At 37.2% G+C, this 27,226-nt stretch overlaps 2 protein-coding genes across 4 annotated transcripts in view; both read right to left on the bottom strand.

Annotated features, from left to right (window-relative positions):
- Window positions 1–7,324, bottom strand: part of adam17a (ADAM metallopeptidase domain 17a) — a 49,708-nt gene extending 42,384 nt beyond the window's left edge. Inside the window, exons 1-2 of one of the 2 annotated variants that reach the window (XM_057859852.1) lie at window positions 6,949–7,324; window positions 6,552–6,684 (exon numbers count right to left, since the gene is read on the bottom strand). In XM_057859852.1, coding sequence (XP_057715835.1) covers window positions 6,552–6,684; window positions 6,949–7,054 — 239 coding nt within the window. In that variant the 5' untranslated portion in view covers window positions 7,055–7,324. The remainder of the gene's footprint in view (window positions 1–6,551; window positions 6,685–6,948) is intronic. The other variant, XM_057859853.1, reaches the window with a different exon arrangement.
- Window positions 7,325–11,859: 4,535 nt separating this feature from the next.
- LOC130930995 (14-3-3 protein beta/alpha-1-like) overlaps window positions 11,860–27,226 on the bottom strand; it is a 33,050-nt gene continuing 17,683 nt past the window's right edge. For both annotated transcript variants that reach the window (XM_057859406.1, XM_057859407.1), the window contains exons 3-6: window positions 18,735–18,858; window positions 16,063–16,226; window positions 15,891–15,986; window positions 11,860–13,103 (exon numbers count right to left, since the gene is read on the bottom strand). In XM_057859406.1, the coding sequence (XP_057715389.1) occupies window positions 13,029–13,103; window positions 15,891–15,986; window positions 16,063–16,226; window positions 18,735–18,858 (459 nt within the window). In that variant the 3' untranslated portion in view covers window positions 11,860–13,028. The remainder of the gene's footprint in view (window positions 13,104–15,890; window positions 15,987–16,062; window positions 16,227–18,734; window positions 18,859–27,226) is intronic.

The raw sequence follows: 27,226 nt of genomic DNA, 5'->3' as shown, positions 1-27,226 counted from the left end.
AGCTTGTATCATACATTTATTTTGAACACTGCAAAAACTCTTAATCCTATCAGGACTTACAGTTTAGACTAACTTAAAACTTAACTAGAACTTAAAAATGGCTTGACACCAAGAGAAATTCAATTGAAACACGTGGGAAAAACTTTTAAGTGATGTGTGTTATCAAGCGTAACGGCATTTTTAGGTAAGATCAGTGAATTAGTCTTTTTTTTTTTTTTTTTTTTTAATTCTAGTTACATCTGAGATGCAATTGTTGGCTGTTTTCAACAATATACATCAAAAATAAAGACATTGATTGACTGAAAATGGTTCAAGATTAAATGAAATGTCTTGTTTTCTCATGTATATTTATAATTGCTCTTCACCTAAAAATATATTTGTTTTATCCGATTACTCGATTAATCGATAGAATTTTCAGTCGATTACTCGATTACTAAAATATTCGATAGCTGCAGCCCTAGTTAACATTAATTAAACTGTAAGAAATGTAGTGAACTCAGGTTTACCCACTTTTCCCCAGTTTTGATTTTTATTTTATTTATGTGGTCTTAAAGCAGCTCAAAGGGGCTTTTTTTTTTTGTAGAGTTTGGCTTTACTTGTGGACAAAAGCAGTAGTGTTTTGCCTAAAGGAATGCTCCATTTTCATCTATTTTTGTTATCCGCTCAGTTTTTTTCAGTTATATTTCATGTATTTATTGAGACAGACAATGTTCAGTGGTCTTAAGCGATTGTTTATTTTTTGCATTCCTGGATACTTAAGAATAATAATAATAATAATTTGTTCTCAAATATTATAGTGCTGCAACGATTAATTGATTAACTCGAGTATTCGATTAAAAAAAAAAAAATTCAAATTAAATTTTGCTGCTTCATGTATTCGTTTAATTAAAGTGGCGTTGTAATGGTTTATTTTGAAAGTGTTTGCATTGAATTTCATTGATTTGGGTGGATACACTGTCTTCTAGTCTGCCTCATTTCACATGGCTGAATCCAACTGCTCCATGTTAAGACCAACATAAGACAAGTTTTTGTTTGCGCTAATGTTTTTTTGAATGCATTCGTAATTTTGTTATAGGTATAGGTATTTTTAGCCGTTTTTTGTGGGAATATGTGTCTTAACTAGAGCTGATATGAATACTCGAGCAACTCGAGTTTAAAAACTGATCCGAGTAATTTTATCCACCTTGAGCAGCTCTAAGCATCACGTTTTGCCCGGACTACATGCGGGACAACGTGCTGACGTCACGTAAGTAGAGGAAGAAGCAATAAAAAAAAATACCTTACTGCAGCCGACAGCCGGTACAAACTGCGCCGACGTTGCTAAAAACTATGCCCGCATGTTGCTACGGTGGTAGCATGTAGTGTCTGATGCGCGTCATAGATATCACATGTACGTAGAATTAGATGCGAAATAACTGACTCGGCGGCGTTAATAAAACAGCCGCCATCTTAAAGCAGTACACTTCTCAGCACTCATAAATAACATTAACGTTACTGTCATTTGCTCACGTAACGTTATCCCTGCGGAGGGCTAGGTTTCTATTCATTATGACCACTGTCGATGCATGGCTAATTCTTACATACAGGCTTTATTTAATCTGTGAAAACAGCGATGTAGAGTGATTGGGTGTAAAATAAAAACTTAATAATGCTAACTGTAAATTTTAGCTCAGTAGTCATTGCTGGAAAAAATACCAAGTAGCACTGGTGCCTAATGTGCTCCAATACAGCAAAGCATTTATTTTGAACACTGCAAAAACTCAAAATCCTATCAGGACTTACAGTTTAGACTAACTTAAAACTTAACTAGAACTTATATCTTGACACAAGTGGAAATTAAATTGAAACACGTGGGAAAAACACCTAACTTTTAAGTGAAGTGTGTTGTCAAGCGTAATGACATTTTTAGTTAAGAAATTTTTTATAAGATCTAAAAGTTTTTGAGTGAAAGCAGTGAATTTTTATTTTACTATTATTTTTTAGTCACATTTGAGATGCAATTGTTGGCTGTTTTCAACAATGTACATCGAAAATAAAGACATCGATTGAATGAAAATGGTTCAATATTAGATGAAATGTCTTTGTTTTCTCATCTATATTTATAATTGCACTTTACCAAAAAAAAAAAAAAAAGTTTTAACTAGAGATGTCCCGATCGGTCCGATCACGTCATTTTCAAAGTATCGGAATCGGCAAAAAAATATCGGACATGCCTTTTTTGAATATGTATATATATTTTAATTGTTTTCTAATTGTATTTAACGTTACAGACATAATATGTTACACTCATCCAGAGTCTTAAGTTTAGGCTTAAGGTAGGGTTATCAAATTTATCCCGATAACGACGGCAATTAATTAAAAAAAAAAAAGTGTCACGTTAAAATATTTAACGCAGTTAATGCATGCGCTGCACGACCCACTCACGCATTGTCGCGCTCAATCTGTAATGACGCCGTTTTACCTATATAGAGAGATAAAACACAGCGTAAATTGAATAGAGTGAATTTTGGCAGCCTTTGGAGCCTTTTTTTAATTGGCTAAAGCCTTACAATCCCTCTCCCTACGATTAGAAATATAATGGGAAGCAATGTGGGGAAGCAAGGTAGCGATTGATCTTTTTCTTAACACCTTATGTTATTCCCCAACGCAGAGAAGATACAGTGCCTTGCAAAAGTATTCGGCCCCCTTGAATCTTGCAACCTTTCGCCACATTTCAGGCTTCAAACATAAACATATGAAATTTAATTTTGTTGTCAAGAATCAACAACAAGTGGGACACAATCGTGAAGTGGAACAACATTTATTGGATAATTTAAACTTTTTTAACAAATAAAAAACTGAAAAGTGGGGCGTGCAATATTATTCGGCCCCCTTGCGTTAATACTTTGTAGCGCCACCTTTTGCTCCAATTACAGCTGCAAGTCGCTTGGGGTATGTTTCTATCAGTTTTGCACATCGAGAGACTGACATTCTTGCCCATTCTTCCTCGCAAAACAGCTCGAGCTCAGTGAGGTTGGATGGAGAGTGTTTGTGAACAGCAGTCTTCAGCTCTTTCCACAGATTCTCGATTGGATTCAGGTCTGGACTTTGACTTGGCCATTCTAACACCTGGATACGTTTATTTTTGAACCATTTCATTGTAGATTTGGCTTTATGTTTTGGATCATTGTCCTGTTGGAAGATAAATCTCCGTCCCAGTCTCAGGTCTTGTGCAGATACCAACAGGTTTTCTTCAGGAATATTCCTGTATTTGGCTGCATCCATCTTCCCGTCAATTTTAACCATCTTCCCTGTCCCTGCTGAAGAAAAGCAGGCCCAAACCATGATGCTGCCACCACCATGTTTGAAAGTGGGGATGGTGTGTTCAGGGTGATGAGCTGTGTTGCTTTTACGCCAAACATATCGTTTTGCATTGTGGCCAAAAAGTTCAATGTTGGTTTCATCTGACCAGAGCACCTTCTTCCACGTTTGGTGTGTCTCCCAGGTGGCTTGTGGCAAACTTTAAACGAGACTTTTTATGGATATCTTTGAGAAATGGCTTTCTTCTTGCCACTCTTCCATAAAGGCCAGATTTGTGCAGTGTGCGACTGATTGTTGTCCTATGGACAGACTCTCCCACCTCAGCTGTAGAGCTCTGCAGTTCATCCAGAGTGACCATGGGCCTCTTGGCTGCATCCCTGATCAGTTTTCTCCTTATTTGAGAAGAAAGTTTGGAAGGACAGCCGGGTCTTGGTAGATTTGCAGTGGTCTGATGCTCCTTCCATTTCAATATGATGGCTTGCACAGTGCTCCTTGAGATGTTTAAAGCTTGGGAAATCTTTCTGTATCCAAATCCGGCTTTAAACTTCTCCACAACAGTATCTGGGACCTGCCTGGTGTGTTCCTTGGTTTTCATAATGCTCTCTGCACTTTAACCCTTGAGAGTCGAAGGACGCGCCGGCGCGTCCTCAGCGCACGTCGTCTTTGAAGCGCCCTCACGTTTTAATTACGTCACCCTTATGCCTTTGGTTGGTCTCGTTTTAAAGTGCGGAAGTTGCGGTTTACTCTCGTTATTATTTGAAGTCAATCGACCAACTAGAACGTGAGATATTGTCATTTAAGTTTTATAGTTTTATTGTCCTCTCAAAAAAACATTAAAACGCTGCATGGATCATTTGTTTATGTCTATATTTCCATCATTTCTTGTCCTTTTTCAAAACGGAAGCTCCATGAAAAAAACACAAATCAAACGAACCCTTTCGAAGTCACAGTGGAAGCACAAAATGCGTTTTTTTTTTTTTAATAAATATAACTGCCGCGCGAGGTTCTACCGAACGAGAGGGGAGGAGTGTTCTGAAGCAGCGAGGTGGCGAGCGACGGCCGTTTGGTTCGAGCAGCGACTCTGTGTGACTTTGACAATGAACGGAAAACTAAATTTAGCGCAAGAAATTGTGCTTTTTGATCAACTTGAGGAAGAGGATGGTCCAAATTCGTCATCATCGTCTTCTTCGGAAGAGTCCTCGAGTGAATTTGAACACGTGGGTGACGCCATCGACGAGCAGAGGTAAGCCAACTCACTTTTTTTTTTTTTTATGCTGCTGAAAAAGTTTCTTTTGGAAGTTTCTTTTGATATTGCAAGACAAAGTTAATTTTGATGCAATATAAGTGTGTGTTTGTGAATATAATAATAAAATGTGCATATCAGATCAAAGTCGTACGTGCACTGTGGGTATCCCAGGCAGGAATTTATAATTTGTGGTGTTCTACTTTCTATATGAAGATTAGGGATGTAGCACATATTCAGCTATGGTATTCTTTCTATTGTCATACATATAGATTTCCATTATTATTTATTGCTGTATATATTTTTATTTTATACTTTATTATTTTCATAAATACTGACTTTTTTCATGTACATTTATAGTGACAATGAAAGTAAAGTGAAATGAAAATGGAAGGGTGGAAAGAAGACCAACACCCCATGGAAGTGTGAGCTGTGTGATGTAGCCCTGTGTCTAATTCCAGGACGAAACTGCTTTTCAGAGTGGCAAGCCTGACAAAAATTTAACTTGTTTATTGTAAATATTTTTGAAAATACTTTTTTTTTTCCAATGTTATATATATATTTTTTCCCCCACAATCAGCATTCTCAATTTGTGTATATAAATGTGTGTTCAAGAAGCTTGATTGTGTGTACATAGTTTTCATCAGGTGATGGGCCGCAATACCTACACTCATAAAGAGATGGCCTCTAAACACTTTTTGTGTTAGATGGTATATATTTTTTCACTGTTCTTCACTGTTTGGTCTGCTGTATATAACCTGTTTTGACTAGAGCATGTATAAAGGCAAAAAACGCCTATGGCTATACCTGTTGTTTATGTTGAATTGTCAAATATAAGACTATTTATTCTAAATTTTTTTGGTTGAATGTTCATCCTAACATGTTGAATAAATATTACAAAGTTTCAAAACGGTTCGTTACGCATGTTTGGTTGTCAATTGGACATCAATATTAAAAATTTTGACAAAACGATTTTGGAATTTTTGGTCTTTTTGGGCCCAAAATGATGATTTATAATTGGTTAGTGAAGGAAACAACAGTTTGGACATGAAAAAAGGGACCAAACCAGGTCATCGTAAACAATTCTTTCTTTGAAATATAAAGGCAACTTCAAAGGCATGCAAAATCAGACAAAATAGGCCCAGACCTTAAAGGGTTAAACAGAACCCTGAGACTATCACGGAGCAGGTGCATTTATACGGAGACTTGATTACACACAGGTGGATTCTATTTATCATCATCGGTCATTTAGGACAACATTGGATCATTCAGAGATCCTCACTGAACTTCTGGAGTGAGTTTGCTGCACTGAAAGTAAAGGGGCCGAATAATATTGTACGTCCCACTTTTCAGTTTTTTATTTGTTAAAAAAAGTTTAAATTATCCAATAAATGTTGTTCCACTTCACGATTGTGTCCCACTTGTTGTTGATTCTTGACAAAAAAATTAAATTTCATATCTTTATGTTTGAAGCCTGAAATGTGGCGAAAGGTTGCAAGATTCAAGGGGGCCGAATACTTTTGCAAGGCACTGTATATCAATTGGTAGCACTACGCACAGTCATGGTACCACTTCCCATCATACATTTGGGCATGGCTACAGTATCATTTACTGAAAGCTCAACAAATACGCTAGATGTCAATATTTAGTCACAATATACAAAGTCACAAGTCTCTCTATCCGTGGATCCCTCTCACAGAAAGAATGTTAATAATGTAAATGCCATCTTGAGGATTTATTGTCATAATAAACAAATACAGTACTTATGTATGTTGAATGTATATATTCGTCCGAGTTTTATTCATTTTTTTCTGAATGCATTGCCAAAATGTATATGATCGGGGAAAATTATCGGGATTGATTGGAATTGAATCGGGAGCAAAAAAAGCAATCGGATCGGCAGATACTCAAACTAAAACGATCGGGAGCAAAAAAACATGATCGGAACAACCCTAGTTTTAACCGATTACTCGATTACTAAAATATTCGACAGCTGCAGCCCTAGTACCTTTGCAAGGCTCTGAAGCTGACCAGGCGCTCTAAATGGGACGGGGAGTGCACGTCCCTCTTCCTCACGGAGTGCAAGTGGAGGTCTGACACTGACAGAACCTCAAAATCAGCCAAAATGGAATGAAGGTCATCTGGAAGGCATACAGCGGGGCCAGTCATTAAAAAACTTGGTACGATTTTATTGCTTAGAAAAAACAAAAAGCACAGCTGTCATGCCATACATTCGTCCGATTTAGCAAATGGCACAAACCTAATACATTATAAACAAAATTACTTTTACTCTGTATTAAGGCATGTGTTTGAAATACAACATGAAGTTGTAGTTTTTCAGCATTTTTCCCCCTGTTAAAGACAGAATGGCAAACCAGGGTGGGGGGAAAGCTAGCAATATTTACCAATTCCGGTGTTAGCTTCGCTGTTATCTTCCGCCGCAATTCTTGATTTAAAGGCACCGCTCAAACAGAAATGAGCCAGAAAGCCAAATAGGAACACGCTCCACATGGTGAAACGTCGCCGACGATCGATATTACAACGTCGCCGACATTGTGCCAAAGTTTGCCAGCTCGTTAGGGAAGCTAGCAGCACTGATTAAAGCGGAAGTTGAGAGAACGGCAACTTCCGCCCGGAGAATCGTCAGTAATGGTTATGTTACGTCATTTGACAAATGTTATTTTTAAGGACCAAACGTATACCATTGACTTAATTACTATATGGCATTTATTACGACGTTTGATTACTGCGAAATGATTGTTATCCCTTTCAGGGACAGTGGTCCAAAATTGTCATTACTTTAACTCACACACTGCCAAATCAGGTCACAGATTAGGATTTGTATGGAGGAAGATTTATGTCTTTACTGTTCAGTCAAAAAAAATAATTTGCTTCAATCAAAAATAAAAGTTGCTTCATTCCAAATATACATTTGCAATAAAAAAAAAAAAAAAAAAAAGTGTTTGAATGCAAAAATAAATTTGAGACTCCAAAAAAAGTATTTGAAAACTTTTTCCTTGATTGAATTATTTTATTTATTTATTTTTTTATTGAAGTGAATTTTTTTTTTTTTTTTTTTTGAAAGAACTTTTTTAAGTAATGTTTTGCGTTTGGGCTACATTTTGGCTAGGACATTTGTGTCCTTATTATTAAATAAAAAAATAAGCTGCTTCAAACAAAAAAAAAAACATTTTCAAAAGAAAAATCACTTTATTAATAAAAAAGTTGCTCTAGTCCAAATAGATATTTAAAATAAAAAAATGTCTTTGAATGCAAAAAATAAATTTGAGACTCAAAAAAAGTATCTGAAAACTATTTTTCTTTGATTTTTTTTTTTTTTTTTTTTTTTTTAACTTTTTTGATCAATGTAATGTTTTGTGTTTGGGACACATTTTGGCTAGGGCATTTGTGTTGTCATTATTCAATCAAAAACATTTTCAAGAGAAAAATCACTTCAATCAAAAAAAGTTGCTCTAGTCCATATATATTTAAAATGTTTAAAAATGTGTTTGAATGCAAAAACTAAATTTGAGACTGAAAAAAAGTATCTGAAAACTTTTTTTTTTTTTTTGATTGAAATAATTTTTTTGTTGTTTCGTTTTTGGGCCACATTTTGGCTAGGACATTTGTGTTGTCATTATTCAATCAAAAAAAAAAAAAATAAATAAAAAAAAAACACTTCGATAAAAATTTTTTTTTAAAAAATCAATCATCGAAACCAAGTTGTTGAATGCGAAAAAATATCTGAGAATCAATAATTTGCATTTGAACACTTAATTTTTCATTAAAATTTTTTTCTTTGATTGAAGCAATCATTTTTGTGTTTGGGCCAAAATATGGGTAGGACATTTGGGTCTAAATCATTCAATCCTAAAAAAGCTTCAATCAAAAATAATATTTTCAATCAAAGAAAAAATTCATTTGCAAAAATAAAATTTGCCCTTCCCTGAAAGTAATATATATATTTTAAAATATTTTTTTTTGATTGAAGTGATTTATTTATTTCATTATTAAAAAAAACAACTTTTTCGATTGAAGTAATGATTTGCGTTTGGGGCACATTTTGGCTAGGACATTTGTGTCTTTATTATTCAATCAAAAAATAAGTTGCTTCAAAAAAACCAAAAAAAAAACATTTTCAAAAGAAAAATGACTTTAATAAAAAAAAAAGTTGCTCTAGTCCAAATATATATTTAAAATAAAAAAATGTGTTTGAATGCAAAACATTTTTGAGACTCCAAAAAAAGTATTTGAAAACTATTTTATTTGAATTTTTTATTTTTTTAACTGAAGTAATGTTTTGTGTTTAGGCCACATGTTGGCTAGGACATTTGTATTGTCATTATTCAATCAAAAAGTAAGTTGCTTTAACAAAAAATAAACATTTTAAAAGAAAAAAACACTTTAATAATAAAAAAAATAATAATAATAATCATTGAAAAAAAAAACGTTTTTGAATGCAAAAAAATATTTCTGAATCAAAAATTTGCATTAAAAACAAATTTTCATTGAAAATGTTTTCTTAGAATGAGGGAATCCTTTTTGTGGGCTATATTATGGGTAGAACATTTGTGTCTAAATCATCCAATCCTAAAAAAAGCTTCAATCCAAAAATATATTTTCAATCAAAGAAAAAAATCATTTGCAAAAATAAAATTGCCTTTCCCTAAAAATATATATTTTTAAAATATGTTTGTTTTTGTTTTTTTTATTGAATTAATTTTTTTTTTTTTTTTTTTTAATTGAAGAGAATTTTTTCTTATTTTTTTTAAAAAATTTTTTATTTAAGTAATGCTTTTTTGCGTTTGGGCCACATTTTGCCTAGGACGTTTGTGTCTATTATTTAATCAAAAAATAAGTTGCTTCAGACCAACAACAAAAATCATAGCAAAAAGTTTTTTAATGCGAAAAAATATTTGAGACTCAAAAATGTGCATTTGAACACTTAATTTTTCATTGAAATTGTTTTCTTTGATTGAAACGATCCTTTTTGTGTTTGGGCCATATTATGGGTAAGATATATTTACAATAAAAAATGTGTTTGAATGCAAAAATTAAAAAAAAAATTGAGACTCAAAAAAAGTACTTGAAAACTATTAGTCTTTGATTTAATTTTTTTTTTTTTTTTGTTTGTTTTTTGAGTCAAAAGTCATGTTCTGTGCTAATTATTGCTTCAGTTACTGTTAGTTGTTTCATTATTTGCTAGTTATGGTATTTGGTAAAACTTTGACAGAGGCGCCAAAAGACTCATTAGAAAATCAAAATTATGACATGACATTGTCATGAGCAATAATGAATGCTTATAACATGTCATTTAGTGTTATCCGCCAAATTATCTGACTTTTGAAATTTGAATGGATGTAAAAAATCCGAGCTGGACATACAGTGGGGCAAATAAGTATTTAGTCAACCACTAATTGTGCAAGTTCTCCCACTTGAAAATATTAGAGGCCTGTAATTGTCAACATGGGTAAACCTCAACCACGAGAAACAGAATGTGGAAAAAAAAAACTGAAAATCACATTGTTTGATTTTTAAAGAATTTATTTGCAACTCATGGTGGAAAATAAGTATTTGGTCAAAACCAAAAGTTCATCTCAATATTTTGTCACGTAGCCTTTGTTGGCAATAACGGAGGCCAAACGTTTTCTGTAACTCTTCACAAGCTTTTCACACACTGTTGCTGGTATTTTGGCCTTCCTCCATGCAGATCTCCTCTAGAGCAGTGATGTTTTGGGGCTGTCGTTGGGCAACATGGACTTTCAACTCCCTCCACAGATTTTCTATGGGGTTGAGATCTGGAGACTGGCTAGGCCACTACAGGACCTTGAAATGCTTCATACGAAGCCACTCCTTTGTTGCCCTGGCTGTGTGTTTGGGATCATTGTCATGCTGAAAGACCCAGCCACGTCTCATCTTCAATGCCCTTGCTGATGGAAGGAGATTTTCACTCAAAATCTCTCGATACATGCCCCCATTCATTCTTTTTTTTTTTTTTTTTTTTTTACACAGATCAGTCGTCCTGGTCCTTTGGCAGAAAAACAGCCCCAAAGCTTGATGTTTCCACCCCCGTGCTTCACAGTGGGTATGGTGTTCTTCGGATGCAATTCAGTAGTCTTTCTCCTCCAAACACGAGAACCTGTGTTTCTACCAAAAAGTTCTATTTTGGTTTTATCTGACCATAACACATTCTCCCAGTCCTCTTCTGGATCCATTCAAATGCTCTCTAGCGAACCGCAGACGGGCCTGGACGTGTACTGGCTTCAGCAGGGGGACACTTCTGGCAGTGCAGGATTTGAGTCCCTGGCGGCGCATTGTGTTACTGATAGTAGCCTATGTTACTGTGGTCCCAGCTCTCTGTAGGTCATTCACTCGGTCCCCATGTGTGGTTCTGGGTTTTTTGCTCACCGTTAACATTTTGACGCCACGGCGTGAGATCTTGCAAGGAGCCCCAGATCGAGGGAGATTATCAGTAGTCTTGTAGGTCTTCCATTTTCTATTAATTGCTCTCACAGTTGATTTCTTTACACCAAGCGTTTTACCTATTGCAGATTCAGTCTTCCCAGCCTGGTGCAGGTCTACAATTTTTTTCTCTGGTGTCCTTCGACAGCTCTTTGGTCTTGGCCATAGTCGAGTTTGGAGTGTGACTGACTGAGATTGTGGACAGGTGTCTTTTATACCGATCATGAGTTAAAACAGGTGCCATTAATACAAGTAACGAGTGGAGCCTCATTAGAAAAAGTTAGACCTCTTTGACAGCCAGAAATCTTGTTTGTAGGTGACCAAATAACTTATTTTCCACTCTAATTTGGAAATAAATTCTTTAAAAATCAAAAAAAATCAAACAATGTGATTTTCTGCAACCCCCCCCCCCCCCCCCCCACATTCTGTCCCTTATGGTTGAGGTTTATCCATGTTAACAATTATAGGCCCCTCTAATCTTTTAAAGTAGAATTTGCACAATTGGTGGTTGACTAATTACTTATTTGCCCCACTGTAAATGTGACATAATTTGCCAGATGACACTTAATGACATCCATCATAAGCAATCAGTAATGCCCATGATAGTTTCATGTGATAATTATGACTGTCTTTTGACGCCGCTTTCAAATAAAATGTTACCTATTAACCCAAATAAATCAACAAATAAGCCCCACTGGACACTAAGCCGCATGATTCAAAGTGAAGGAAAATAGTAGTGGCTTATAGTCCGATAATGACGTTACTACCCACAAAAAATATTTTTTTACAATGTGGATGTTGGTGAACAAACACCAGACCCAGTTAAGCAACAAAACCGAGCCCACGCCAGCACCAATGGTTTATAAAATGATTTATTCATGTTAACATAGCTGTTACACAGGGATTCAAATGGTTTCACAAGGCTTTAGGGGACTACAATTGAATGAATAGCAAAACAATAGTGGTCCAAATCTCTAATGACAATCACTGGACAGACAAACAGACCACCCTCTTTTAGGACGTGTACAAACCTGCATTGAAAAATATTCAACTTGACACTTGAACTTGTGTGTTACAGCATTTGTTCCCATTCCAGTGTAATATCTCGAGACATGCAATGACAGAATTGCCTTCATCTTCCCGTTTAAACGGTGTCGGTCGGCCGAGGCCCCGTGATTCCCGCCCTCCCCAAAACAGACATGCTTCAGTGAACGAGTGGCATCGTAAAGTGAGGATTCATCCGTTGGGCACTATTGAGTATTTGCTGCCAGCATGCGTCAAACACTGGCATTCCCTGCAGCATGATATCTGAAGTGGAATTTCAGATGCTGTAACCGTACCACTTTTTTTTTTTTTTTTTTTTTTAGACACAGCAGGAAATGGAAAACTAAGGCTATGTTCACACTGCAGATTTTTAGGGGGTTGAAATCTTTAGTTTTTGTGTTCTCGCAATACAAAAATTGAACTTGAATCTAAGATTTCCTCCAGTTTTCGGCTCGTTTGTCCGATTCGCACGTTCTCTTTTGACGATGTACACTCGTATCTGATTAATATCTAAATAAATTGAATTTCGCTGTTACATATCGGATTTTGCAGGACAGAAAAAACGTCATAGTGTGAACAAAGCCTAACCTGGAAACGAAATCTTCCGCAGAAAATGATTTTCCAGTTGTCGGATGGGACTCGGGAGGGTTTCTGCCTCTAACTTTAGGAAAGAGCGTAATACCATGTCAAGCTATCAATACTTTTCTACAGCTGAAATTGCACATACTGAAAGGCCAGGACACACACAAACCAAAGGAATGGAGGGTTTTACTTTTACAGGTCATCCTAATCTGTTTTTTTTTTTTCTTCTTTTCTCCAATTTATTATTTTTTTTATATGATTACATGATTTCTTTTCAGCAATGGGTTTCATCGGAAGAATGTTGGATTGGAGCAAATAAAGGAATGACGGATGTGTAAAAAGTTTTTTTTTTTTTTTTAATCCTTTTGTCGTTTTTGGAGATCGCGGACTTGTTCTTTTAGTTCTCGGTTTCGCCGCCGTCGCCTCTTTCTCCGGCTTCGCCCTCCTCGCCGGTGGTGTCTGATGTCCATAGCTGAGTAGAGACAAACAATGCGTTTTCAATACAATTCAACACCGACTGAACAGTTTCTCAGTTCGTATCATAATATCATTCATACAGTGTCGCTTTTGTCAACTACGGTCGCTTACAGAAACGGGCCGTGTGGATCATCCATAAGGTCGGGTTTTGGACCACACACATAATTTGTTTATTCAACCAAAGCTGCTAAAATTGAACGATCTTGTGAAGTACAGTGCCTTGCAAAAGTATTCGGCCCCCTTGAATCTTGCAACCTTTCGCCACATTTCAGGCTTCAAACATAAAGATATGAAATTTAATTCTTTTGTCAAGAATCAACAACAAGTGGGACACAATCGTGAAGTGGAACAACATTTATTGGATAATGTAAACTTTTTTAACAAATAAAAAACTGAAAAGTGGGGCCTGCAATATTATTCGGCCCCTTTACTTTCAGTGCAGCAAACTCACTCCAGAAGTTCAGTGAGGATCTCTGAATGATCCAATGTTGTCCTAAATGACCGATGATGATAAATAGAATCCACCTGTGTGTAATCAAGTCTCCGTATAAATGCACCTGCTCTGTGATAGTCTCAGGGTTCTGTTTAAAGTGCAGAGAGCATTATGAAAACCAAGGAACACACCAGGCAGGTCCGAGATACTGTTGCGGAGAAGTTTAAAGCCGGATTTGGATACAAAAAGATTTCCCAAGCTTTAAACATCTAAAGGAGCACTGTGCAAGCCATCATATTGAAATGGAAGGAGCATCAGACCACTGCAAATCTACCAAGACCCGGCCGTCCTTCCAAACTTTCTTCTCAAACAAAGAGAAAACTGATCAGAGATGCAGCCAAGAGGCCCATGATCACTCTGCAGAGATCTACAGCTGAGGTGGGAGAGTCTGTCCATAGGACAACAATCAGTCGCACACTGCACAAATCTGGCCTTTATGGAAGAGTGGCAAGAAGAAAGCCATTTCTCAAAGATATCCATAAAAAGTCTCGTTTAAAGTTTGCCACAAGCCACCTGGGAGACACACCAAACATGTGGAAGAAGGTGCTCTGGTCAGATGAAACCAAAATTGAACTTTTTGGCCACAATGCAAAACGATATGTTTGGCGTAAAAGCAATACAGCTCATCACCCTGAACACACCATCCCCACTGTCAAACGTGGTGGCAGCATCATGGTTTGGGCCTACTTTTCTTCAGCAGGGACAGGGAAGATGGTTAAAATTGACGGGAAGATGAATGCAGCCAAATACAGGAACATTCTGGAAGAAAAACTGTTGGTATCTGCACAAGATCTGAGACTGGGACGGAGATTTATCTTCCAACAGGACAATGATCCAAAACATAAAGCCAAATCTACAATGGAATGGTTCAAGAATAAACGTATCCAGGTGTTAGAATGGCTAAGTCAAAGTCCAGACCTGAATCCAATCGAGAATCTGTGGAAAGAGCTGAAGACTGCTGTTCACAAACACTCTCCATCCAACCTCACTGAGCTCGAGCTGTTTTGCAAGGAAGAATGGGCAAGAATGTCAGTCTCTCGATGTGCAAAACTGATAGAAACATACCCCAAGCGACTTGCAGCTGTAATTGGAGCAAAAGGTGGCGCTACAAAGTATTAACGCAAGGGGGCCGAATAATATTGCAGGCCCCACTTTTCAGTTTTTTATTTGTTAAAAAAGTTTAAATTATCCAATAAATGTTGTTCCACTTCACGATTGTGTCCCACTTGTTGTTGATTCTTGACAAAAAATTAAAATTTTATATCTTTATGTTTGAAGCCTGAAATTTGGCGAAAGGTTGCAAGGTTCAAGGGGGCCGAATACTTTTGCAAGGCACTGTATAATACATCAATAATCCTCTATAAAGCATTCAACAAAGTATTACCAATTAAATTGCAAAGCTTTTTTACAATGAAAGAGAAGTCATAACTTATGAGGATATGGAGACTTCTTAATACCAAAAATTCGAAAAACGCGAGTTTTTGTGTGGAGTGAAACTTTGGAATAATCTGGGAATGCAACACAAGCAATGCCAAACTATCTACAGATTTAAAAGGTTATACAAACTTATGGTCTGGTCACAGTATACTGATATAAGGTCTTAATTTCATCAATAAATTGTCTTTGTATGAGTGCTGGTTGTTTCTTACCATTGCTGGTACTGTATATTGTCCGTGACCGTTGTTAGTATAGTTATTGTTGCTATTTATAATTTGTTGTCCTGTGTGTGTGTGGCCTTTACCATTGTTGGTATGGTTTTACTTTCATTTACCATGTTGGGATAAAATTGTTTTTGGTTTGGGTGTTACATGTGCTAACTTCATCACAAGGGACAAAATTTGTTACAAAAATGTATATGTGCAAAACTGTTTGGACTGATTTTTTGGTTGCCTACATTTTTGGAAGGAAGTAGCATGAATTTTTTTTTGTTCTTAATTAGATGAGAATAGGAGTGGGATTAAATAAGTTTTCTTTTTCCCACTCCCTTTCAGGCATGCAGTTGATGTTGCAATGTTACTCAGTTTTGCTGGTCTTTTTTGTTACATGATTATATGAGCTGTATCCATCACCCGCCACTTTATTAGGTACACCTGTCCAACTGCTCGTTAACACTTAATTTCTAATCAGCCAATCACATGGCGGTATTGTGCGATTATTATGGCAGTCACCACCATGTTGTGATAACACACCTACAGTACTTTTGTTTACTGGAAAAAGTGTTTTTATTTCAATGCTGTTTAACTCATGGTAATAACCGTCCGACAGCAAAGGTGTGCATTTGCCACTCACTGTCAGATTGTCTCTGAGGAGCTGCATGATGAGGGTGCTGTCTTTGTAAGACTCCTCGTTTAGTTGGTCGAGCTCAGCGATGGCCTCGTCGAACGCCTGCCAGAAAAATCCAGAATTTCAATGCAGAACACAACTTCGAGAAGTGGGCCGCAACCAGAGATTCCGCACAAACCTTTTTAGCCAGTTCACAAGCTTTTTCTGGAGAGTTGAGGATCTCGTAGAAGAAAACTGAAAAATTAAGAGCCAGGCCCAGGCGGATGGGATGTGTGGGTTCCATGCTCGTGTTACTGATGTCGAACGCATCCTGGTATGCCTTCTGCGAGTTTTCGATTATAGCTAATGAACAAACAAACACAAATCAGATTCAGGTCAGTTCAATACATCATGTGTTGGGCTTTAATGTTACTATTCGTATCAGGATTTTCTAACAGTGTAGTGCTGTAACAATCAATTAACTCGATTACCGTATTGGCCCCAATATAAGACGTCCCTGATTATAAGACGACCCCCTCTTTTTCCAGACTCAAGTTTAAGAAAAAAAAAAAAAAAAAAAACTTTTTGAACACCAAATTTTTAAACAGAAAATGATTACAATTAACCCTTGAGAGTCGAAGGACGCGCCGGCGCGTCCTCAGCGCACGTCGTCTTTGAAGCGCCCTCACGTTTTAATTACGTCACCCACATGCCGTTGGTTGGTCTCATTTTAAAGTGCGGAAGTTGCGGTATACTCTCATTATTTGAAGTCAATCGACCAACTAAAACGTGAGATATTGTCATTTAAGTTTTATAGTTTTATTGTCCTCTCAAAAAACATTAAAACGCTGCATGGATCATTTGTTTATGTCTATATTTCCATCATTTCTTGTCCTTTTTCAAAACGGAAGCTCCATGAAAAAAAACACAAATCAAACGAACCCTTTCGAAGTCACAGTGGAAGCACAAAATGTGTTTTTTTTTTAATAAATATAACTGCCGTGCGAGGTTCTACCGAACGAGAGGGAGGAGTGTACTGAAGCAGCGAGGAGGCGAACGACGGCCGTTTGGATCGAGCAGCAACTTTGTGTGACTTTGACAATGAACGGAAAACTAAATTTAGAGCAAGCAATTGTGCTTTTTGATCAACTTGAGGAAGAGGATGGTCCAAATTCGTCATCGTCTTCTTCGGAAGAGTCCTCGAGTGAAGATAGTGACGGATTTGAACACGTGGGTGACGCCATCGACGAGCAGAGGTAAGCCAACTCACTCTTTTTTTTTTTTTTTATGCTGCAAACGTTTCTTTTGAAAGTTTCTTTTGATATTGCAAGACAAAGTTAATTTTGATGCAATATAAGTGTGTTTGTGTATATAATAATAAAATGTGCAATCAGATCAAAGTCGTACGTGCACTGTGTGTATCCCAGGCAGGAATTTATAATTTGTGGTGTTCTTTCTATATGAAGATTAGGGATGTAGCATATATTCAGCTATGGTATTCTTTCTATTGTCATACATATAGATTTCCATTATTATTTATTGCTGTATATATTTTTATTTTATACTTTATTATTTTCATAAATACTGACTTTTTTTCATGTACATTTATAGTGACAATGAAAGTAAAGTGAAATGAAAATGGAAGGGTGGAAAGAGGACCGACACCCCGTGGAAGTGTGAGCTGTGTGATGTAGCCCTGTGTCTAATTCCAGGACGAAACTGCTTTTCGGAGTGGCATGCCTGAAAAAAATTTAACTTGTTTATTGTAAATATTTTTGAAAATACTTTTTTTCCCCAATGTTATATATATATTTTTTCCCACAATCAGTCTTCTCAATTTGTGTATATAAATGTGTGTTCAAGAAGCTTGATTGTGTGTACATAGTTATCATCAGGTGATGGGCCGCAATACCTAAACTCAAAGAGATGGCCTCTAAACACTTTTTGTGTTAGATGGTATATATTTTTTCACTGTTCGGTCTGCTGTATATAACCTGTTTTGACTAGAGCATGTATAAAGGCAAAAAACGCCTATGGCTATACCTGTTGTTTATGTTGAATTGTCAAATATAAGACTATTTATTCTAAATTTTTTTGGTTGAATGTTCATCCTAACATGTTGAATAAATATTATAAAGTTTCAAAACGGTTCATTACGCATGTTTGGTTGTCAATTGGACATCAATATTAAAAATTTTGACAAAACGATTTTGGAATTTTTGCTCTTTTTGGGCCCAAAATGAGGATTTATAATTGGTCAGTGAAGGAAACAACAGTTTGGACATGAAGTTCAAGGTGTCACAAAAAAAGGGACCAAACCAGGCCATCGTAAACAATTCTTTCTTTGAAATATAAAGGCAACTTCAAAGGCATGCAAAATCAGACAAAATAGGCCCAGACCTTAAAGGTTTAATAAATAATTTAAGTGTTCCAATATGTTTTTTGTGAATTGATAAGCGTCAACAAAAATTTCATTGCTAAATTAGTAAAAAAAAAATATATATATATATATATATATTATTCGATTAGTCGACTAATCGTAAAAATAGTCGGCTGACTAATCGGGAGAAAATTAGTCGTTTGGGACAGCCCTACTCTAAACGAATCCTCAAAATTGGATTCAAAGCTTTTTTTCCCCTGATCGAATTACTCGAGTTAATTAATAGTTCGCAGCACTAATCGTGTGGCATGGTGAACCTGTCAATCAGACAGAAAAATGCCGAGTCAATCATTTGTGTGGAAAGTTGAGTCAGCTCCCACCCACTACTGTCCTTCAGAAATGAGGCCCTATGACATCATTTCCAGGTGATCGTGAGAAATACAACACATTCCTAAGCAGAGTGCGAAGATATGAAAATATTGACTACTCACTTGTTTTGTCATCTCCAGAAGCAACTTCGGCGAGGTATCTGTAGTAGTCACCCTTCATCTTTAGGTAAAACACTTTGCTCTCATCTTGTTTGGAGTTTCCAATTAAATAATTATCCAGCAGTGTCTGTGGAGGTCGAAGAAACATTTGGTTAGACGCACAGTTCCAGTGGCGGCAATGAACTCAATGTTGCGAGCAACTTTCACATTGGGCAAAACATGTGAAAGTGTGTCTTAGATAGGAGTGGGAACCTCTTGGTACCTCACGATACGATTTGCTATACAAAGCTCACGATAACGATGATCTGACGATATGGCGATACAACGATTATCGATACATTGGTCAGAAAATCATTCTAGGATATTCTACGAACCATTAATAAACAGAAAAACAAGCTTCTGCTGTGAAATGGAATGAGTTTATCACTAGTAGACGTCCAATCCCATTGAACTGGGAGGGTGGCAGCGAATGAACGAACTTCCAGCGGATTGAACGTCCATGGTGGTCGAGGTAACGAGGTAATTTTGGGCCATTTACCTGTTGATTTTCAGTTACTTCCTGTTGATTTTGGGGTATTTTATAGGTCACTTCCTATTTATTTTGAGTTACAGAACAGGAAGTGACCTGGGAATCACCCAAATGAATAGGCAGTGACTCAAACTCAACAGGAAATGACCAGTAAATGCCCGAAAATGAACAGCAAGTGTCCTGTAAATGCCCCAAAAATCGGACCAAATGACTGGTTTTGAATGAACGAACATTCTCAGTCTAAATCAGGGGTGGGCAATTAATTCCACAAAGGGCCGCAGTGGGTGCGGGTTTTTGTTCATACCCATCATGAGGACAGCCTTTCACCAATCTGGTTTCTTACAAGTGCAATCAGTTGATTGCAGTCAGGTGCTCCTTGTTTCCACTGAAACCTCATTGGTTAAACTGTGTGTGCTGAATCAGTTGGAACAAAGACCAGGACCCACTGCGGCCCTCGAGGACCGGTTTGCCCACCCCTGGTCTAAATGGATTGGGCGTCGAGCACCGTCAATGGCAGCCTTAGAGTTAACTGAGACACTATTATAGTGCAAGATTTTGGTAGCAACTTGATGGTCCTTTAAAAAAAAAAAAAAAAAAAAGTTTTTAACATTGACACCTTTTTAAAAACGATATTTCGATTTTTGACAGGAGCATATCAATAACCTTTTGGGATACAAACTATCACGAAATATCGCCACTTCGATATTCTGTCACACCCCTAAGTCCTGGAATGGGAAAATATTAGGACTGTCAAACGATTCAAATTTTTAATCGAGTTAATTACAGCTTAAAAATTAATTTAATTAATCGCAATTTAAAAAATATGCCATATTTTTCTGTAAATTATGATTGGAATGGATCGATAAGACACAAGACGGATACATACATTCAAGATATGGTACATAAGTACTGTATTTGTTTATTATAACAATAAATCAACAAGATGGCAATAACATTATTAACATTCTCTTAAAGCGATCCATGGATAGAAAGACTTTAGTTCTTAAAAGATAAAGTTTAGTACAAGTTATAGAATTTTTATATTAAAACCCCTCTTAATGTTTTCGTTTTATTAAAATTTGTAAAATTTTCAATCAAAAAATAAACTAGTAGCTCGCCATTGTTGATGTCAATAATAACACCATGCTCACTCATGGTACTAACTGGTGATGCACGATAATGCATTTTTCAACCGATACCAATAACCAATAATCACCTCCTCCTTCCAGCCGATAACCGATAATGTCAAGCCGATAACTCTATTGAAAAGATATACATACATACAAATTTAAATTATAAAAAAGACGAAATGTTACTGTGCAAAAATACAGTTTATCGCTACTTTTTCCACATCAAATGTGATCAAGTAGTAAATTCCAACGTCGAATCATTGTATATTAATTAATATTCATAATGCTTACAAATTAATTACTTAATTGCACAAAAAATACCTTTAGGAGGGGTTGGGGTGCCAGCCCAGAATTCGACAAAACTTTGTCGGTTGCACACAATTGAAGGCTAAATAAAGTATAGAATTATCGGATTGCATGATCGGTTTAATTTTTTAAAATCTCTATTATCGGTGTGACGTCATAATTGCCATTATCGGCCGATATTTATCGGTAACCGATATTACCGTGCATCTTTAGTACTAACCCATAAAATCAGTTGGACCCAAGCGCCAGCAGAGGGAGCCAAACACCAAAAAGCAAGTGACAAGCGTACATTACACTGTACTGTCATTTTAGTCTGTTTGAGCGGGGCATGTGCGTTAATTGCGTCAAATATTCTAACGTGATTAATTTTAAAAATTAATTACCGCCCGTTAACGCGATAATTTTGACAGCCCTAGAAAATATGGAACCAGACAGCATGAGACCTCAAATATGGTTAAACAAATACTTTGCGCTAATGTTTTTTTGAATGCATTCGTAATTTTGTTATAGGTATAGGTATTTTTAGCCATTTTTTGTGGGAATATGTGTCTGAACTACAGCTGAAATGAATACTCGAGCAACTCAAGTAACTCGGGTCTAAAAACTGGTCCCAGTAATTTTATTCACCTTGAGGAATAGTTTAATTTTGCCAGCTCTGAGCGTCACGTTTAGCCCGAACTACTTTTAATGCGGGACAACGCGCTGACGTCACGTGCGTAGAGGAAGAAACAATAAATAAATAAAAACCTCACCGGAGCCGACAGCCGCTACAAATTACTGCTACTACTCATAATTCAATTCAAACCATCTCTAAAATATGCCATACTTTTCTGTAAATTATTGTTGGAATGGAAAGACAAGACAAGACGGATATACTGTGTGTGTGTATATATATATTATATAAGGGATGTCCTGATCCAGGTTTTTGCACTTCCGATCAGATACCGATATTGTTTTGCACTTCCGATCCGATACTGGCCGATACCGATAAGGGCCCATCTGAGCATGTATTAAAGTTTAAAGTTATTTAGCCTCCTTAGTTGTCAGACTCATGTTGAAAAGGGTTTTCGTACTCTTGATAACTAGCCCGCTGAATTAGTTGAGTTTGAATAACACAGTGGTTGGTAACAAGAAACTGACCTGTTTATTCAGTGATAAACACATTATAAATAACCAACAGAAAAGGCATATTCAGTCAGTAAAACGTGCAAATAATATTGTAAACTGTCTTAAAAAAGCAAAACACACAACCAACCTCAGTGGAAAATAAACTATTAACTCAGCATCAGTTCTCTGCTCTTGAACAACTGCACCAAGGCTTTTAAAAAAATCTGTGCAAATAATACCATTTTAAACCAAAATGGCTTCTACTCCCCAATCTTCTCCACACTTCGTTGCTCCATCTCCATCTTTTCTACACACTCCCTTCAGCTGTTTGCCCTGAATGTAGTCCCAGCATGATGGCGAGATTTTTTTTTGACAAAGACAAGCATTTCAAGATGCTCAGGTGACAGCCGACATTTTTACCGATAAACTTTAAATTTACATTGAAGTCGTAATGTAGGAGATGCCACGGAGGCAAATTGGGAGACGGTAAAGGCCGAGTTATACTTCCGTGTCAGACCTGCACCGTCAAGGAAGACCCGAGTTACAACCCTGCGCCGTAGCCTGACGCGCTCCTCTCGAATTTTCTAACCTTCGCGTCGCGTAGACGCGTATGAAGTAAAGATACACGATAATATCGGCTGCCGATAATTATCGGCCGATAATGGCAATTATGACGTCACACAGATAATAAAAAAATCAACCGATAATGCAATCCGTTAATTATATACTTGATTTAGTCTCCAAATGTGCGCAACCAAGCAGTTTTCTCCACTTCTTCACTGCCGCCTGCTCAACCCCTCCCCTCTCTGAAGCCCCTGTGGGAGGAGGGGTTTAGGAGTACGGCGTCATAGAGGAGGCGGTGTTACACATCAGTGTTGAGGCGCTCTCACTAGCGTGCGTTGCTTTTCCCGTGTGTGAAATGAAATAAACGACGCTCTCGCCATCTACAAAACAGTTCCTCAAGGCCTAAAGAAAGCGTCCTCATTGAACACCACTAGCACTAACCCAGCAGCCATTTAAAACTGCATCACAATGATTTTTGGAACGAATATGCTGCTGCTAGCACGAATGCTAAAGCTATTGTTAACAGATAAACTATAAAGGAAGCTACGGGGCTTGTGACGATACAGAGACGCTGCGGTCCTCCCGGAGTCGGGGTGTTTGGGAATGCAGCCCAAAGCCAGTGGTAAACTCCCATCTATGGCTAAACACCTCACGAGATCGATAGTTGACAAGTAGCTGTCTTCCGACGGAGCCCGCCGGTCCGGCAGGCCGCTGACTCGCCCTAGGCGGGTAGAGCATGAGAGCAGAGCCATGCACCGAATGCGCCGCAGCGAGCCGGCCGGGGCGGGCGGATATACGGTACGAACTTTGCTGCCGCCGCCGCTCCGGTTCAAGACAGAGGCCTGGCGCGGGTGCTAATTTGGCAGCCGGGCGGACTGAAGGGCACAGGCGGGAGGAAATTCCCGAAATGACCCGATAGCCAAACCCCTGGATGAAAAAATAATGCAGTTTATACGACCACGATTCTTCGTGAAAGACATGTCGATCACATCAGTTTTACCACGGACATTTACACAGGTGATGTCAACAAACCATGTTTATCATGACGGCACAGTGGTTAGTTGATAATTGTAACATGCACCAAACGACACAAAGAAGTCATCCAGTCAGTAATGCATTCAGTACGCATTATGACGTCTTAATCAGATCATTCTTCTTAAATCTAGTCAAATAATTTTCCCCATCTTGTTTGAGTGTTGAAGACTAGTTGAATGCGCCAGATTATTCCACTTACTTCAACTAAATATTGCAATTTGTTCTTATTAAGCCCAAACATCTAAAAAAAAATAAGGTCATTTTTCACCTAAATCAAGAAAAAATTGCTTTCAAATAATGTTTTGAACCATACATATTCTTGAATAAAGAACATTTCTGACAAGTTTTTTTTTTTTTAGGATTATGTATAATAATTTATTGCTTAAAATAAGGCTGTTAATCTTATTTTCAGCTGGCCCTTTTTCTTCAAGAAATCTGAGTGAAATATACTTGAAGTGCTGGCAGTTAATTTAACTTATTTCCAATAGATTTACACTGAAAACAAGGGACTTTAACTAGTCTTAAGGAGCTGTGTTTTTGCTGTGTAATAATGTTATACTTTAGGAATGGCATACTTTTAAAGCCATTTTTGTGCAACTTATGTATTTACTCCGTAAGTAATTGTTGCCAAAAGTTTACCATTACAAAATGTCAGACAATCTGTCTTTATTTAGATGTTGAAATTTACTACTACTACTACTACTACTACTACTTGTTCACATTTGATGTTGAAAAAAAAAAAAAAGAGCAATATTATTTTTGCACAGCAATATTTTCTCTTGTGTATACTTTAAAATTTTTACATAAATCTTTAATAAAATTATCGGCTTGACATTATCGGTTATCGGTTGGAACGAGGAGGAAATTATCGGTTATCGGTATCGGCTGAAAAATGCATTATCGTGCATCACTAGTATGAAGTGGTGGAAACTGACTATGATTGGTCCGCTCAGACTGTTGTTTCCGGTTCAGCGCGAAATCACCGTCATTCTCAAACATTAATTTTCTACACGCAAAAATGGACCAAGCCGACGAGAGTATCAACGAAGAGCAAATACGACAACTTCTACAATGTCTCATCAAGACATTATGAAGATTGTCAAATGGCAAGCAATTCGGGGGAGGAGATTGCTGAAAATACGGGGCTGGAGGTCAGCCAGCGATTGAATTTAAAAAAAAAAAAAAAAAAAGAACCACCAAGACAAATACAGTATGTGTGTGTTCAGAATCGAATGGCCACACGAAGCGGTGACCCAGTCGGCCAAAAACCGCCAGCTTTTTATCACTATGTCGTATTTTTGGTTGGTGCACTTCATCATTTATTGTGTACATATGTTTGCTGTGAGTCGGACTTATTTACGTCTCACACTTAAGTATATGAAGAATAAAGCACTGGTTTGGTGTCAAAAGAGTTGTTTTGATGTTTAATTTTCAACAACAGACAGTTGACACACGATACATCACTAATTGAGAGTGCCTCGGTGCTTTTATGATAACGTTAACATCAAGGCTTCCAACGCAGTTTGGGAAGTTCAATAGACGCCAGAAATCTGCTATGGCTTCCCACTGGCTCGTTGTAGGACACGGCAAACAAATCGGGCTGGAGGGCTTTGCAAACCTCGGACAAAACGCTGGACGCAGTGCTCGACGCCAGTTTGAAGCTAGCTGCTAAAGCTAGCTGGTTTGCACCCGAGGCTAGAACGCTCTATGCAGCATCAAAAGTTGGACAGACCGCCTCAAAACAGTCTTCTGCGTCGCCTGCGCATCAACATTTGTATGATCAACATTTATTCAGTGTTGACGAGCTGAAGATCCACATTCAAGCGTTCCACCTTGCATTGTTTATTCAGGGTCCCCCCAGGATTGATAAATCTAAATTCAAGACTTTTAAGACCTTTTTTAATCCCATTTCAACTGAAAATTAATACTTTTCTCGCACCCATTATTTAGATAATATTGAACCATTAAAAAAAATAAAGCACTGAACATCGAATTTAACCTCACTATGTGTGTTTGACAAAAGAATGCACATTTACTGAAGATACAATTAAAACACATTTAAATATAAGGTCTTTCAGATTTTTTTCCCCCAGGATAAAATGGATTTTACACTATTTTTGTAAAGCAACTTCAGAAATTACATTTGCAATACAACAGGTTTCCCTTTTAAGAGGACCTAGTCAAGGTTGGTTGGTGATTGCCACGTTGGTCACCTTAACTGTAAAGGGCTTGAGAAAATCTTGCAATTGGCAGTGAAAGTTTAAAAAACAGCCACTAAATGGCAGCAGTTTACTATAATTACCACAAAATAATAAAGCTACACATGACCATTTCCCTTGGTAATTTTTGTCTAATCACATTACAAGTATACAAAACACATGTTAATCCTTTGTTAGCAATTGAAGAAATGTATTTTAATCAGATAGAGAAAATCCATACTCTTATTCAATCAAGAAAAACATTTAAATATACCAGGTGGTGTTTTACTATCACCTACATTATAATTTGCCTATCACCATGCCATGTTATTCAGATCAACATTACCCCGCACTCATTCCAATAATAGTGTCAACCATGTTGTGTATCTGAGGGTGATGGTGGTGTTGTGCCAAAAAATGCCCCCCCCCCCCCCCCCCGCGTGAAATGTCCCCCCTGACGGGAACGCTTATTTATAACGCTTTATTGAGGTGAAAACATCAAATGTTTTCATGGACGCATTACAGGAATGGATTTACGACTGTAAAATCAGTTTTAAATAAATAAATTACACAAAGTAGTAGTACTGTATTTTATTAACAAATCGTGGGCTGGGCCACATAACCATCTTTGAACAGAAATGTATTAGTCTTCAGGTTTTCACGACCATATCCCAATGACAATCACAAAGGTATGACATTTATTAGTTCAAGCAGAGTAAAATAATACATATTCACGGTACACGGTACAAGAAAATTGTTTCCGTTTGGGAAGAAAAAGCTGTTTGTACGAGTGACGTGTGGGTGCTCAATAATAAAATAAATACGCAAATAAATAAAATAAAATAAAATAAACGCTCAATAAAGCGTTATAAATAAGCGTTCCCGTCAGGGGGGACATTTCACGCGGGGCGGCAATTTTTCGGCATAACAGTTGTTGATCTACGACTCCGGTTTATCCATGCTAAGGCTAGTGCACCTGCCAATACCCCATTGAACATGGCTAACTCTTGAGTTAAAACTACGAAATTCACATTCATTCGAAAGGCAAACCGTGCATAAATACATTACATCTAACACATTTTAATTGGCGAAATTGGCAACTTACTTTGAAATGTTAAACAGGTCCACTGCCTTCACATGACCCATAAACTGCGACCCAAAGTATCTGGATGCGACTTGGTCGCCGATCCAATACCTCACATGCTGGTCCAACTGTTTGGACTTGGTTGTCTTGTTGAGGCTTTTGTCGAACATAACAACCAAGGCATCTGAGCAGTTCCTTACGTTAGCAAACAGTACTGTGCGATTGCCTGCTGTTGTGATGTTGAAGCTAATGATACTAACAGCGCACACGCACGAGGTACATTATGATTTGTAGTGTAGTGCATCGTAAAAATTCTACGCGTCATCTTCGTTATGGATTTAAAAAAAAAAAAACACTTCGTCACAGATATAATTTAGGTTGCACTGAGATGTTCTTCAAAATTAAAACCATGGTGAAAAAATTCCAGACTTACGACAGCTAATTTAATACTTTTAATACCTTTAATAATAGAAAACTAAATTCAATGCTTTTTTTAATACTTTTAATAACCCGCGGGTACCCTGTTATTTTTTCTCTGTTAA

Source organism: Corythoichthys intestinalis, chromosome 15 (assembly GCF_030265065.1).
Source record: "Corythoichthys intestinalis isolate RoL2023-P3 chromosome 15, ASM3026506v1, whole genome shotgun sequence".
In the NCBI taxonomy this organism is placed as follows: domain Eukaryota; kingdom Metazoa; phylum Chordata; class Actinopteri; order Syngnathiformes; family Syngnathidae; genus Corythoichthys; species Corythoichthys intestinalis.
The sequence above is the reverse complement of the archived record's forward strand: the minus strand, read 5'-3'. Positions and strand labels throughout refer to the sequence as shown.